Consider the following 17,239-nt stretch of genomic DNA (forward strand, 5'->3'; position numbering starts at 1 on the left):
ACAGCATATTTTTATTTAAAGTATACCACACCATATCATTTATTGGATTACAATAAATTCTGAATGAAAGCATATATATATATTAGGGGTCAAGGTCAAATAAACTAAAAAGAGAGTGAAAATAATTGCATTTGTTGTGAAACCATTTATTTCTAAGCATCAGTTATTGATTTTTTCATCATATTTATTAGGACATGGTTAACTTACTTGGCCACTTTGTATATATATGGATAAACTGGAATCTAACACAACTTTTCTTTTTGTAACTCTGTCTGTTACTAACAGCTCATAAACATCTACTGTAGCTGCACTCCCAAGGCCAAGTTGTGATAGGTGTAATGGGTCAGACAGATATCTATGTATGTGTAAAACCTGTTGGAAAAAAAGGTCATTATATAGTTCAACCATTAGTACATATATTTGTATTTGTACTCTCTAGCTATGGTTAGTGTAATATGTTGGTCAGTTATCAGTGTACATGTATGTGTAAACAAATTGTCAGAAAGATTCAAATGTGACACTGTTCTCAGTCTTCAGTAATCAAAGCTTTGAAATTTGTATGTAACATTTTGTAGTGTGTATTTAACATTAATAATTGGTTAACTGTCAATACACACGTATTTGTAGTCTTCTTTTCGTGTGAATACATGTACCACTGTCACTCTAATTTAATTATTGTCAGTTTATTGTCTCAATTGTTCTATACTGTATGCCATAACAATTTAATGTATATGTGTTTGTGCAAATAAATATTGTCTTTTGTATAAATGTATGTATAAATAATCAAATGTACATGTAACTACCAGACTACATGTATTCAGAGAAACCAAAAGCTGACACTCTTTTACTTAAAAAACGCAAAAAAGCTTGAAAAGATATTTCAATTGATAACAGATCATGTGTAGAACAGATTATCGTGAAAAGAAATTAACTGTAAATTCATTCTGATGAAAAAATTTGGAATATAATTTAAAATGTAGTTTTTTCTCACAAACACATAGACAGACAGAGTTGGGTGGTTATTCATGTTATAATTTAGACCTGCTTCCTAAAAATAATTTTTCAACAGACAAACAGATGGATGGACAGACAAAGGGATGGATAAGTGATTGCAAGGTTTAATAAAAATAATGTATTGCTGTATTACTACATTTACTTGTATTGTTCTTGTATGGTAGGGCCTTGGTGACCAAGTGGTCTAAGTAGTTTTACTACTGTAATCACCGGTAGGTCTTTTCACCACCGAACACCACGGCACACCGTCGAACACCACCGAACACATTAAAATACCATCTAACACACCTAAATATATTGTTTTCATCTTTATTTATATATTTGACTTACCTTCTGAACGAGGATGAATATGTTTATACATATATACTGTATACACAAATTAATAAGAAATGATAACAAGAGAACCAAAAAGAACAGTCTTGCAGGGCTGTTGTCAGCATGGTCAGAACAGTACACTTTCAAGTCTAACATTTTTTTAAATATAATTATTGTGATAATTTCACATTAAATAAAATGTTTTTTTTAAGCTTATTTGAACAATTTATTTCTAATAATTGAAAAGTAAAGACCATAAGATAATACACAATACAATGAAATACAGACAATGTAAATCTGGAAAAAATATTGCTGGAACCGGAAGCGATTCTCAACTTAAACATGTCTAATGCACATAAAAATGTGAAGAAACATGACAATAGGATTAAATTTTACGTAATTTAATTGATTTTATTGTTTTATTGTGTAAAATTATTGTTTGTCTTAAGGGTTGGTGGTCTTTTTGGGTGTTCGGTGGTGTGCGGTGGTGTTCGGTGGTGAAAAGACCGACCCCTGTAATCACTAGCCAGTCAACACTGAGGTTGTGAGTTCGAACCCCGCTCGTGCGGGTGCACTCAACTCCAATCTTAATTGACTGTGCGTACTGTTGTGCGTTTGTTTTTTCTACATTGGCTAGAGGTATAAGTGGAGGGTTGAGATCTCAAAAAACACATGTTTAACCCCGCCGCATTTTTGCGCCTGTCCCAAGTCAGGAGCCTCTGGCCTTTGTTAGTCTTGTATCATTTTTAATTTTAGTTTCCTGTGTATTATTTGGAGTTTAGTAAGACGTCCATTATCACTGAACTAGTATATACATATTTGTTTAGGGACCACCTCCGGGTGCGGGAGTTTCTCGCTGCATTGAAGACCTATTGGTGGTCTTCAGCTGTTGTCTGCTCTATGGTCAGGTTGTTGTCTCTTTGACTCATTCCCCATTTCCATTCTCAATTTTATTAGGATTGTCAGTTTTCCTATCGACGGTCAGTGGTTTTCTCCAGGTTTTCTCCGGCTTCCTCAACCTATAAAAACTGACCGCCACGAAATAGCCCAAATGTGGCGCTTAAAGTGGCGTTAAAACACCAACAATCAATCAATCAATCTTGTATGGTGTAAAAAAAATCCCATTTTATGATTTATAAATTATTTATCCTTCCCTTTTGACTTTTCATAATATGCCAGCTTTAGCTGGCACTTATGGTAGAAGCATCGAATTGGAATAAAGAACGATAACTCTCTCTACATGATCAATCTAAAAAGTTTCGTCACTCTCGTTAAATCTCGTACGATTTTTTTTTTTTAATTTCGAAGTTGATCAAGTCAAGTTATCTAACTCTAAAAAATATTTTTTTTCTTTTTTTTCCTTATATTTATTAAACAAATATTGTATTCTTGCTTGGCTCCAAATATAAAGTCAATTCTTTAAATAATGAAAACGAAATTAGCATTGGAATATCCGTCAGGACATGGTCAGGACATTAGTTTAACCCTTATATTTTTAATGGCTGCCAGATTCTCGTTTAATCGCGATCTTGAAAAAACGGGACAAAACGGAATACATTCGATGTTAAATACGACATGAATTTTTATTTGTTTACAAAAACAAGAATTTAGAAATTTTAGTAACTTGTGTAGTTTATTTAAATTTTGTTGTACCACGGAAATAACCGAAGTTTGGACAACATCTTACGCCATGTTTCGTCATCTGCTTCATCTTTCCATTATCAGTGACAAATAACCACAGGTACTTCATTTAAAAGTTACAATATCATAATTTATGATAACATTTGTAGTGTAAAAGTTCCGTCCAGCCATGGGAACACAGAAAAACCCTCTGCAAGCAATAAATTTCGGGAGAAATGTAGCCGGAGGTAGTAAAATCCGCTGCTCTGCCTCTGGTTGACCATGACTACTAGCTATTATAATTATCTGCTACAGAATTTCCCATATCAAGTTACAGTGATAATGAAGTTGGTTATACTGTTGAATGTGGTCACGGTTATTCCTGTAGCTCACAGACAAATGCAGGTGAAATTCAAAACTTAACAAAAGTTTTAAACAAAAAAAATATATTCAAATTCACTATTCAGACACTATCTGTAGACTGTACTTCCTTTGACAAACTCTCAACAGATCTTGTCATTAATTATGACACATATCTACCTTAAACAGTCCCAGGAGATGGAGACTGGTTTTTTTTCACTCTCTAAGTTTAATCATAAAACAGCTGTAAAAGGAGACTTGAGTCTGAGTGATACATTTATAATATAGGTACATATATATTGTATGCACCCATATTGTCAAAAATAGGATTTTATGGGAAGATGGATTATGATAATCCATGATAATACCATGACTTTTGATAGGTATAGAGCATGTTACTTGGAAGTATGTGGGCTACATCCTTTGAAATTCAAGCTGCCGACACATTATTTGGATGCAATATAAATAATTCCCTCCCGCAGTCGCCTGTATATTTTATGCGTCAGTTTAAACCTGATCAAAACATTTTCCCTCTACTGAATACTTTTATCAGGTGCACATTTCAACCTATTAAAGCAATAAACACAGTACACTTATGGCTATAACATCACAGTTCCCAAATTGCACCGAGTACCCAATTTGCACCTATTCAACAAAAATAACTGCAGAAATCTTACAAGTTTTCTTTGAGACTAAACAATTTGTATTATAATGATTTGACATTATACATGTCTTTCAACATCGGTTAATATATTTAAATATACACAAATCGTTCACAATGAGAATATATCAACAGATGAAGCATTCCCGGGAAAAAGTAAATCTACGAAAACGTCAGTGTTGTCACCATGCGAAGTTATCTAATTATCATCTTTTAAAAATGTAAGCAACTTCACAACTACAAGTTAATTTTCATGACCAAAATAAAATAAAGTACAAACAAAAAAGCAATAAAATGCTTCGCCAAGCACAGCCTAATACAACCACAGATGTACATTTAGCATATAAAAAAACACCAAAAATTTTATGGCAGTTGAAATCAAACATATTTTAATTTTGGACCCTTCAAACTTTAATATGGACTAATTTGAAAACAGATATCAGGTGAGCCCGAACATTTCTATTCAGCAGCAGTCTCCAACTACATATCTCCTTAATTTTATATGATAGTCCCACAAAAATGTTGAAAAATTATGTGTACATTTAATTTTTTTTTCTAGATTCTCTCATGTCATACATGTAAAAGCGGTACCTTTTTGGTCACTATTTATGTGTTGCATCTAAATATGAATTGTAACACTTTATAGTGACTGACCAGGTCAAACAAATACTTCTCAAGAAACATGCAGAGAAAGAAGACAACTTGGAACAGCACCAGCCATGCCAGACTATGTATGACTAAAAACTCAGATCGGAATAGCATGGACGATATGTTAGTTATATGTCCTTGTGAATAGTAAGGAAAGCTATCAATAATTCTGCAGATAACGCAATTTTATCATGTTTATCGTACATTTTCTGTTCAAATTTTCACACAATCAGTGAATCGTTCAAAAAGGCTAAACTAACTTTTTATTACTGAAAGTTTCAAACAATTACAATGTTTCATTCATGAAATAACTTGTGCGTTTCTGCGAAAAAAATCATGTGCAATTTTGTGAATTAAAGGGAAAGAAGATCCTTTTGCGGTGCACTCGCGCATGTCAATTGCGAACTGACCCAATATATTTTCTTTATCATGACCAGTTCACTGATACTGACGTCGACATTATCAAGAAGTACACATCAAAGGAAAAATGCACAAATTACCGATAAAATAATTTACACACCCTGTTACATATGTATCTCCTACCATATCAGTATTTGTTGCATTTATATATAAATGCGAAATAATCAATATAAAAATGGTAAATTTTTGGAGAAAAAACCCAAAAATTATGGAAAAAACAACCAAAAAAAGTTGTTTTTGACCACTGACTCCTAAACTGTTGGTACCATATGATAAGTTAACCCCCAAAATCAATTCTAACCTTCCTTTTGTGTATTGAAGTTGAACCTTCTGGTACAATTTCATAAATTGTCATAGAGATCCATTTACTTAAACTAAAGTTATTGTCCGGAAACCAAATGTGTCTTCGGACAACAGTGACATGATTGCATTACTCGAAAGCAAATTTTTGACATATTCCCCATTTCCATTCTGAATTTTATTTTGCCATCATATAAAAAATTGAAAAGTAAGCTTATAAAACAAAATGCAAAAATGACATAAAACTGACTCTGAATTAGTACATGAAATTGATGTAGAAACCCACAAACAGAAGATGATCAGGAATACATTTATACTGCTGAGCAGTGTTCTCCCCTCAAATTTTAAATAGCATCCTAGAAAATAGCAAAATCTTTAGATTATCAACTTAACAATCCTATTTATGGTTCCTTATGCTTAGATCAAAATGAAAAACCTGATAAAAACATTATTTTAAACAGGCTCACTGTAAATTCAAACTCTTCTTTTAACAATCAGAATGATCCTCTTGCTGATCACATATATATGAGATGCAGGAAACTGGGAATACAATATGAACATCCAGCTAATTTACAAAATAAAAATAATTCAACAAACAGAAAGCATTGTTTGCAATACTAAATAAAAAAAACAGCTTCAACTTTTAGATATTGATGAAAAAGATATTCCAATTTATTTTCAGCAGAAAACAATATGGACAATAAGGGTGCAACCATTTAGCTTCAAAAGGGTAGGGGGGAGGTATGGTTTTTTATTTGAGTTAGATAAATTTCATGCAAAGGGGTGCTATCAATCAAAATTATTTGGTCAAAAATTAACACTAGAAGGTATGGGGATAATCTGGATTCAGAATATTTTTTGTCCTCTGCTTGATTAGAATATTTTTTTTTCATCAATTTGGGAATCAGAATATTTTTGAAGAAAAAAAAACATACTCCATCCTGCCTTTTGAAGTTCAATGATCGTTCCCTTAACATTTTCCATCTGAACTTATTATTTTATTTTAGACAAAAACTATATGTAGAACATTCGTCCTGAACAGGCATGAAATATTTGCCACTGGACGTTAAGCAAACCAACAATCAATCAATATGTAGGACATAGTCTTGGTATTAAAGCTGGCATTCAAGGTAGCGCCTTCCTCATATTATTTAGAATTGCCATATTTTGTTCCTCATTAGGATTTACAACGTTGGAGCATGAAGTTGGTACTTCTGTTATTTTCATAATCTTACATAAGCAGTGAATTCTAAGAATTCTGTTCCTGTCAACTCGCAATGTTCAACAACGTTTTTTAGAGATTGCAAGTTTGTTTTTTCCGCCATTAACCTATATCTGGTACCTGGATGTAATATAAGTTATCTACGTTCATATCCGTAGATATGGATATTTTAACACCCTGAAGTATCCAAGTACACCCTGAGGCGAAGCCGAAGAGTGTACAGGGTACTGAAGGGTGTTAAAATATCCATATCTACGGATATGAACGTAGATAACGAATTTATCCCCGGTCTTAGTCCAAATCTTGCGATTTTTAGAGAAATTCAACCACAAAATGTAACGTGAAAGCAACGTTTTTTTTTCATTTTTAAAATCTTTTATTGAAATTTGAGAATTTGACATATTTTTAATGGGGTGTAGGGTACTACCTTTGGTAGAACCCTACAGGTAGTCAAATATAAGACGTTTTTAATCCAGATACAGAGAAACGGGAATGGGTCGAATTTGGCGCTCAATGTTGTGAGTGTTACATTATAGACGATGTGACGTCAACGTGGGTCATTTGCATAGCTAGGTCAGTAGTCCCATTCATTGACAATGTGGCAGCCAAGTAATGCATTTACTAAAATGAGTGCAAATGATCGACATAATAAGATAAAATCGTTAGTTGATTAAATATTTAATTACAGACATCATGGGTAATCTACAGAATTCGATATTTCACAAGGAACAACCATGGAATAAAGGAAAACGCGCGTGATGTTCCCCGTTATAATGGGTAGCAACGTCCGGGTATATGGGTTAGCAACACCCAGGGGCTATGGGTTTTGTAACGACGTCCGTTAACCAATCAAAATCCTAGAAATATACTAAGCCGGGGATAATTTCCTTTACTCCTTCACAATCATACACAGCTGAAGAACCAGTACCAATATGTTCTGGCCAGTTTGATTCTCATTAGAATCATTCTAGGTAAATCTAAAGTACCAAATTTAAGTTAAAACAACAACAAACAACATAACTTTGGAAAAAATTCCTTCAATGACATACCAATGAAAGGTGGAAAGATTTTACCTACTTCTTGAGTGCACACACACACTGGCTGAGTTATACACATTACCTGAGTTCAATATAGGTATTCTCTTTAGTTTCATTACATCACAATGCATCATTTGTCTTGTAATAAAGGTATATGGGTAAAAAAAAAATTAGGAGACAAGTGCCTGTGCATCACAAATATGAAATGACCAATCAGGTTACAGCATAAAATATTACAAAACATGATCAAACATTAGTCCCTAGGCCTATTTTGATAAGATATAACTTTGAATAGGAACCGCAAAAGGTTTGTTTATCATTTCATGGAAATTAAATATCTAAAGCTGAAATAAAGCCATATCCAATGCTCTTCTATGAAACTAGTAAATGTGAATAAATCTAATAATCATCCAATAGGGGTTTTCTGGGAACAATTTTTTTTCTATCTTTAATCAAAAACAAACTATATTTTTTTAAATAGCATACAGGTACAAAAATTTTTTTTTGAAACTCAAAGTTGAATTTATTTTTCACAAGGTTACAGTCTGCAGGAAGACATAACACCTTACCCTTACACATTATTCTGACTCCGAGCCAACCAGTCTTTGCTCTTACTCCTTAATGCCACATGCTTAGCAGAGAAGCAGCAAATACCATTTTTAAAGTCTTTGGTTTATATAGGTTTATATAGGTCTCATGTAATTAGTGTAAACATCCTTACCACATAAAAGTAGAGATTATTTGATTAGGTGTAAAATTTGATCTATGCATTCTATCCAAAATCTGAGACACCTTTTTTGTAGATAATGGCTCTAGGAACAACATATTATAAAATCAACCCTCTCTGGGTATCCATGGAGAAGCTAATTTCAATTGAAAGTGGAAATTTCTTGTAAAATTTTGTAGACACAGTTAAAATTATAACTAATTACATAATTGTTGTATAATACTAACATTGCATTAATTTGAAAGAGTAATCTGTTAGCTTTCCATAATTACCACTTTTATAAATTTTCAAGCATTATAAAGAAAGTTATAGCATTTTAAAACTGGGGAGTTGGAGGTATAAAATCTTTGTATTGTGCTACCTTAAGTATATGACCCTCAACACAAAACCACAAATGGAGAGTGGAAACTAAGAACAGTAGATGTTTGCAAATTATATACAGGATGATAAAATGTTTAGGAAATACCCTAGGAAGATTTGTCTCCCCTACATGGACAAATAATTTTGACTCCAGGCCATCTAGTCTTTGCTCTTACCTCTGAAAGCAAGGTGCTAGACAGAGAAGCAACAAGTCTTTGGTTTACCCAGACACCCATCTAACCCATGGCCTTCTACACTTTAGGAGAGCAGGCTACCATGAGACCACTGAGGCATTTAAATTCCCATGTCTGGACAAGGCATAAAAATATCAATGCAAATTCAAAAACACTAATTTATTTTCATTTTATTTGTATTTTCATCTTTGATGTCAAATGACAAATGTAATTCTCACATAATTCACATATAAATAAACATTCATTTACTTTTAATAATTTACATCTCATTTACATGTAATTCATTCACATTCTATTCAAACAAACAAAGTTAAACCACTAACAAATATTATTAAGACTAATTTCATTTCTCAGATATTCTTTTTTTTTTTTTTTTAGAATAAAACATGCCCCAAAAATAAAACAATCAGCAAAAAAGACTAAATAAATTTTTTTAAAAAGTCTGTACGGTGACCTATAGTTGTTAATTTGAATTTTGGTGGATAGTTGTCTCATTAGCAATCATACCACATCTCCTTATTTTCATAATGATTGATGCTGTGAAACTAATATATAATGAATAAATAAAAGAAGAATGTGTCTGAGGACATGAATGCCCCCTTTCAAGCTTCAAACAAACAAAGATGGGACGGACAAAAAGACTAATGGTCAAGAGTAGCATAAAAACAGCATCATAAAGTAACGCATTTATCTTATTCTAAAATTATCAAATGACCTTGACCTTAGACCTATGACTTTCATAAATAGGATCGTCTTGCAGAACTACTGAACCCATTTTGGTTGAAAATTTCAACGTGTTACAGACTGGATAATAACATCAGACATATAGCTTGATTAAATGGTATATTTATAGGTTTCTTCACGAGAGAGAACTATATAATGCTGGATATCAACTCCAGTCATTAATTTCAATATGAAAAAAATGAACAAGCATGTAGATAATGCTTGATATCAACTCCTGTTATTTAATTTCAATATTATAATAAACCAGCAGCTGAGCATTAGGCAAGTTTATTATTATTATTAAGATTGAAGAACGAGAGATGGTCACAACCATAAGAAAACCTTGACAAACTTCATTTTTTTTACAGTGAAATTAGATACATTTCATATTTCTGTAATATACAAAGATGTGTTTGCTTGCAAGAGAGTATTAAATCAATACTTATAGTTAGATTTTGATTTCAGAGAAAATACATCAATATTTGTTTGATTAATTATAGAACAATAGGATAAAATCAATACAATTAATTATCATGTAAAAGATACTATAAATTCAGTCAAAAAGTTTTTTTTAGTACAATTTTCTGATTTTTGACTTATTTTCATGTGGGCCCCTCACTCCTTACTGAAAGTCCTGGATTTCCCATTGAATGTATGTACATATTGTGTAAATCTTATTAATATATGTTTTGCACATAATATTCAACCATTTATAAAATTTTATTCAATGTCTTAATATATTGACCCTTTAGTAAAAATTTATGGCACAACATACAGGTAACAATGTTTTTGTCTGAGTATTACAACAGATTGTTTATCAAAATGAAAAAACTTACTTAATATCGTTATCAGGATTTCTATTTCAAATATAGCATACAACTAAAGATAAATAAGAAAAGACAATTTATTTTTTAATTATAATTTAATATATTACTTTAGATAAAATAATCATTAATAATTGTTTACTTTGATGTTTGATCTGCTATAATTACATTAAATTTTAGGTTGAAAAAAAAGTAACTGTTTTAAATATAATAGATAGGTTTCGATTGAAACAATTTGAGAAAGAGTTACTTCCCTTTTGTCATCATGTTAGAGATCTAGGTGCACAAATTCTTTCATAAGTCAGCCGAATTCAACTTGTGAAACTGACCGCTAGACTTTAGAAAAAGTTGTTTTCTGAACAATTTTAATTTCTTTGAGCCTTGCTAGATTCATCACTATGATCTAGTAAGTATGTTTTATCAGACTTGTTTGTATCGCATTTCAATTTGGTGAGTTTACTCCTCAAAAATGGAGCCAAGGGAAATAGCTCGAACTCAAATTGTGTCATATTGAAACCTATCTTTTGTAAACAAATTTAAAACATATATATTCAATCCTGCTTCCAATTTATCACTTCCAAACATCTAATTATTATTTCATTATTTTGAAACATTATTTCGTTATCTTAGATATGATAAATCATGCACTATTTCCAAAAACTGAAAAAACTAAGAAACGAAATAGTACTTGAAATAATGAAATAATAAAACATCGAAAAAACAGAATAGTTGTTAAAGAAATATTTCATTTTCTTACCTAATATAAAATAAATAACATTTCAAAATAATTAAAAAAGAATAATTTCCTCGGAAAAAATAAGCCAGGTTCCAGTAATATACTGACTGACCTTACTGCTGCTTAAAATAGTAAAGGTGTAATACCACCATTGATTTTCCCCTATTAGTCTTTGTTAAATTTGCACTTTTCAAAAAATTGTGCAGAATTTATCTTTGTTTCAAATAAAGAAATACTTGGCATGAGTAAAGTTTTATCCTGTCCAGTACTATAGAAAAAATTTCATATAACATTTCATTGCATATAAGAAAATAACCATCACTGGAAGTTAACCAATCAAATTTTCCCCCTTTTTTAACCTGTGTACAAGCTTTAGTAACCATGTAACCTCAAGTTTCCAAAATATTCTATAGAAACCCCAAATAAAGAAATAATGGTGCTTTGAAATACCCAAGATATATGTTTATGACTCAGAAATGTTTTACTGCAATGAAATGTAGGATCAATTACCTACAACTGTCAAATTCAAGGGAATATTTTTTTTCGACCTATTTTCGTATGCAACCGGATGTGACGTACTATGATTTGGTGGTATTACACCTAAAGAAGACTTTTTTGTTGAATAAACTGAATGTGACTTTTTTCCTTTGTAATACTGGTTATTTCAAGCATTCCTGTCAAGTTTTGTCATAATCAGTTCAATATTTTGAGAAAAATCTAGTATAATGTAAGACGACATCTACAGCGATTCGAGCAAAATTTCTTCGAAAAATTCAAACCAAGCCGCATCATGATAGAATATAGTGTGGACCAATAAATGATCAAATATTTATCTCATCTGCCTACAAACAGTTGAATATGATACAAAAGATGACTTTAGGATGATAAATACTACTAATGGACCTCTTATTCTTCCTTATAAAGTCTCTTTTGGTCCATTTATACCTCTCATTTCCTCAAAATTTCTACTTTTTAGGCCAATAAATAAAAATTTGGGGTAACTTTCACTCATTTATGATAGAAATGTTATTATAAATGATTAATTGAAGTATTCAAGCTGCTTGAACTATCCGTATAAAAGTTTACTGTCTCCAAGGAGGTTTCAATAAGTCCTTGCGTAAAACTTAAATTTACGCCGCGTTCCAGAGAGGGACATAAAAAACTTCTCTTTTGGTGAATAATTTGTTGTTACTGCTTTAAAATTAATTTCATTTACTTAAAACTATATATTTATTAAAGTATTTCTTAGGAAAAATTTTCTAGTATAGCAGAATATAAGAAATAAGGAGAAAAAGCTCCCCAAGACTCTAAGTATGGCTTGTTCTGTCAACTAATATTCATGGTAAAGTCCTATTTCAAGGAAATTTTCTCATAAAATGTATTTTGGAGACTCAATCCACTCAGAATATTTCATTATTTGTAATATTTCACTTAAATAGCAAGAAATTTTAACACATGAGAGTACTCACAAGGTCAAAGGTGCATGTACAGCTTCCCATATTAGGTGTAATACCACCATTGATTTTCCCCTATTAGTCTTTGTTAAATTTGCACTTTTCAAAAAATTGTGCAGAATTTATCTTTGTTTCAAATAAAGAAATACTTGGCATGAGTAATGTTTTATCCTGTCCAGTACTATAGAAAAAATTTCATATAACATTTCATTGCATATAAGAAAATAACCATCACTGGAAGTTAACCAATCAAATTTTCCCCCTTTTTTAACCTGTGTACAAGCTTTAGTAACCATGTAACCTCAAGTTTCCAAAATATTCTATAGAAACCCCAAATAAAGAAATAATGGTGCTTTGAAATACCCAAGATATATGTTTATGACTCAGAAATGTTTTACTGCAATGAAATGTAGGATCAATTACCTACAACTGTCAAATTCAAGGGAATATTTTTTTTCGACCTATTTTCGTATGCAACCGGATGTGACGTACTATGATTTGGTGGTATTACACCTAAACATAAAAATGCCACCAAAAAATGAACTGGTTCTGTCAGGAAAAAAAACCAGCGGATGCCTTTATTAATTGAGCACAAAAATACAAAACTCTAACCAATTATTAATAAATGTAAACAACTCTATTTAAAATCCCCTAACTCAGATGGAAAGCTTTATAGTCTAACAATAGGCTATAACATGACCTTGACAATTTCAAGGATAACTGTCATTTTTTTTTTTTAACAATTAATACAGTATTAATGTTGAAAGAATTGAATATTTTTCAGGAATTTTTACCCTTGATTATCATTAATATCAACATTAATATCAACTAAATGATAAAATCACTAGGTTATTTGAATCACATCTTAAAATTATTTTAAGAAGGCCATAATAAAGAATTACTCATATAAGACATTTAATAATTCAATCTTGATCAGCATCACAGGAGACAGTTTACTTTAGACACACCTCTTTTATTTTATTTATTACTACTCTCATTCTCTCAATTATCACACCACTCATACTTTGTACAAAGATCATTAAGCTAATCCAATAAACTACTGTGTATTCATTATAATTCATGGGATACCAATTTTCGTGGATTTCATGGGTCAAGGTGAACCACGAATATAAATGTTCAACGAACTACAAATTTTCTTTATTCTTGTATGCAGACTTTGACTTAACCACGAAATCAAATATACACAAAAATGTAAGTTTTCCTAAATCCACGAAAATCTGTACCCACAAAATGAATGAATCAACAGTAACTGTTATAATTCATCTTTAACAATCACTGAAATATTTTCAACATATTGTAGTGATAATATTTACACCATGAATACCAAAATATGACAGACACACAGAAAAGGTGGAAGAACTTTTACCCTTAACATTTCATTCTAACATTCAGGCATACTTGATTAAAAACTAAACAAAACAAAAGCTTTGAAGATAAAGACAATGGTAATAAAAACCACTGTGTGTCCCAAGGTGATGTTGAAAAGTAAGCACTTAGTACAGTTGATTCATTATTTTTCATAGGATATCAATTTTTGTGGATTTCAAGTATTTACGTGAACCACAAAATTAAATGTTTAACAAAGTTAAAATTTTCTATAAGCATTGTATGCAGACTTTGGCAAATCATGAAATCAAATATCCATAAAAATACAAATATTCCTTAATCCACAAAAATTGGTAACCACAAAAATAACTGAATCCACAGTATGTGGCTGATTGAAGTTTAGGAAAAAGGCATTCGTGCGTTGACATTATCTTTATTTTTGCTGACATCGTTTGTCTTTAAGAAGAAAACACCAAAATTACACGCAGAGAAAGAAAAAAAGTTTAAAAAATATTGGAGACAGTTTAAAACTATGTAAGTGGATAAATATTTACCACATAGGGAATATAATAGGTATGGCACAAAATTTTATCTCCTGTCTGATGTTAGCACAGAAATTTTAAAGTAAAAAATATTCAGATGGAATCTTGGGACACACAGTAAATAGTTGCCATAAAATACCACTAACTACTACCACAAAACAATCAGAAACATGATAATTAAATTGCACTATAGGAAAAAATTACAACTCTGTGACTCAATTTGCACTCAAATCTACCAATTAAAATTGATAATAAGTTATGCAGAAATGTTCACGACTTGATTTTTTGTGACATGAACCACAGACTGGTAAATTGCGTTGGTTCTGTATGTCCATGGATTAAAAGGATATAACAAGGTGAACAAAATGCAAAAACAATTTCATTTTATTGTTTTGTCACAATCTTCCCAAAACTAAAAAGTCTGCAATTCTACTTTAACTATACTTCTTATATTATCACCATGCACCCAATTGTAAAATATGAAGCAAGGTCACTTTAATAATATCTATCACAAACAAAGGTTGATTTTTGTGACATAACATAACATTCTAGAGACAGATATACACCTTATGAAATTTAAAATATTGAACTTATATGATTAATACATTAACTACTTCAATGCCATTGTGTTTCAGCATCAATTTCGACGAAATATGCTAATTTTGCCAGTACCAAGAAGTGTGGGCCACCAGTTGGTTAACTTTTACTAAGCAATTGTCCTACATTCAAATGCATATGATATATGTGTTAACTTTCTTTGATGTCTGGCACTACTCAGATAATCAATCTTGTTTGGATTGTTCTGTAAATCTCAGACCACATTATTTATTCTTTCCAACTGTGTATTTTTCAGTGAAAAGCTTCCTTGAATATCAATCTATATGTTCAGTCATCTTATAAAATGATTTACATTCATAAAGGCACGTTCATTTAAAAATTAACAGTATTATGATAAATGTAAATACAAATGTATCCAAATCACCTATGACCTATTAACTATACTGAAAAAAAAACATTATAATTATGATGGCATGAGTCAAAAGTTACAAACACTGTAATATATTACATTGTCAGAAGGTTATATCTATTCTGAAGAGATCAAATATAATTGAACAGAAGTATTTTGACTAGAAGTAAAATTATGGCCCAACTGAACTCCTGATAACTTTGGTTAATCCTGTTAGTAATACAATTTTATTGAGCTTCTTGTCCGCACCAACTATGATGTAAATGTAACATGATCAGATATGTAATATCACATGATCATATTTGTTAAATCACATGATCAGATTGTCTATGATGTCATATAATCACATGATTATCTATATCAGACTTGACTTGACTGTCTTTGGGTGTTGTCTTGATCTTGTTCTCTGTGTCGAGGTGTCCCCGCCCCTGAAAATACATTTCACAAAATAATTATCTCATTGTTTCTAATAAATAAAATGTTACATCTGTTTCAAACAGCTTCCTTACATAATTATTCCATTCTGGTGGTCATCTTGAATTTTAATTAGTTTTTCAAGGAGGTCTTTCATTTCTAGCTTAGCACCAACACCTTTAGAATTGTTCATTCAATATCATAAAATTTTAAATTGTTTTTTTTTTTAACTCAGCATTGTATGATAAGTATATTACATTTGCACTTGCATCAAATCTTTTGAAAACATTAGATATAAAGTATATTCCATGCAAAATAAAAAGAATTAATTTTCAGAATCACGAGATAGTACAAAAAAAGAAAATCTGTCTGATACAAGTATTTTAAATATACCATTCATAGTATAATCTAAGTAGAGTGTACTATTTGTCACTCATCTACCCTTGGTCTCTCATTTTCTAATTCAATAAGTTTCGAATGTCTGGACTTGTTTAACAGGTGATTCATGTGAAATCACACACCAGAGATTATTTGTCCAAAATATATGAACCAAGACAAGTTTGTTCAAATTAACCTTTAAAATGAATGGAGAAATGTACAACAACATGTGTTGATCTCTTATTCTATAAGAAATTTTCAATGAAGGTTTCAAACAGAGTGTAGTATGATAGTAGAAAAGCTGCATATAAACCCTGCATGATACAGAATTAAAAAATGACTTCTCCCTAAAAAATAATTCATGCATAAATTATAATTATATAAGGAGGAGGTATGATACAGGCAATTATATACTGAAATTACAAAATTACAAAATTCTTCAATCTTTTCCAAATAATGTAAATTGTATTGATTTATATATAGGATGCTATATTCTAGACACATTAGTGCAGAAATTTCAATGTCACTGTCAACAATATGTAAGAATTAACATATTAGTCATGAAATGGCCATTTTACACATAGTTTTCAGTAAAATTAGATATGCACCACTGCCTTACTAAAAATGAGGCTATTTTTGACAGTTTAGGCAGGTTTAACTTAAATGCAAGAAGTTTGAAGCCAGAAAGCAAATATACAATTACGCAAGACATAGTTCAAAATATAAATACTAAAATTCAAGGGGCCAACAAAATGACCTTATCATACCCTCTCCTTAGTTAAGAAAATTAAAGTCATAAAATATGTTACTACCATAACACTCTGTAAAACATTTAGCAATGATGATTTTAATTTCATTAAAACAATGATATCATATCAACTAAAAAGATTTAAATATTTTAGTTTACCACAATTGTTTCAAAGATCATAAACTGAGTTAACATTTACAAAATACCAGACTATCATGCAATTCCAGT

General features: G+C 30.9%; 2 protein-coding genes across 3 annotated transcripts in view; both read right to left on the minus strand.

Moving 5' to 3' along the window:
- Positions 1 to 6,672, minus strand: part of LOC127737183 (uncharacterized) — a 52,703-nt gene extending 46,031 nt beyond the window's left edge. The window contains exons 1-2 of the mRNA XM_052247715.1: positions 6,574 to 6,672; positions 208 to 372 (exon numbers count right to left, since the gene is read on the minus strand). Of these exons, the coding sequence (XP_052103675.1) occupies positions 208 to 372; positions 6,574 to 6,663 (255 nt within the window). The 5' untranslated portion in view covers positions 6,664 to 6,672. The remainder of the gene's footprint in view (positions 1 to 207; positions 373 to 6,573) is intronic.
- Positions 6,673 to 9,022: 2,350 nt separating this feature from the next.
- Positions 9,023 to 17,239, minus strand: part of LOC127739123 (melanoma inhibitory activity protein 2-like) — a 57,424-nt gene continuing 49,207 nt past the window's right edge. For both annotated transcript variants that reach the window (XM_052250708.1, XM_052250707.1), the window contains exon 27: positions 9,023 to 15,899. In XM_052250708.1, the coding sequence (XP_052106668.1) occupies positions 15,827 to 15,899 (73 nt within the window). In that variant the 3' untranslated portion in view covers positions 9,023 to 15,826. The remainder of the gene's footprint in view (positions 15,900 to 17,239) is intronic.

The sequence above is a fragment of the Mytilus californianus genome, unplaced genomic scaffold (genome assembly GCF_021869535.1).
Source record: "Mytilus californianus isolate M0D057914Y unplaced genomic scaffold, xbMytCali1.0.p SCAF_4, whole genome shotgun sequence".
NCBI lineage: Eukaryota > Metazoa > Mollusca > Bivalvia > Mytilida > Mytilidae > Mytilus > Mytilus californianus.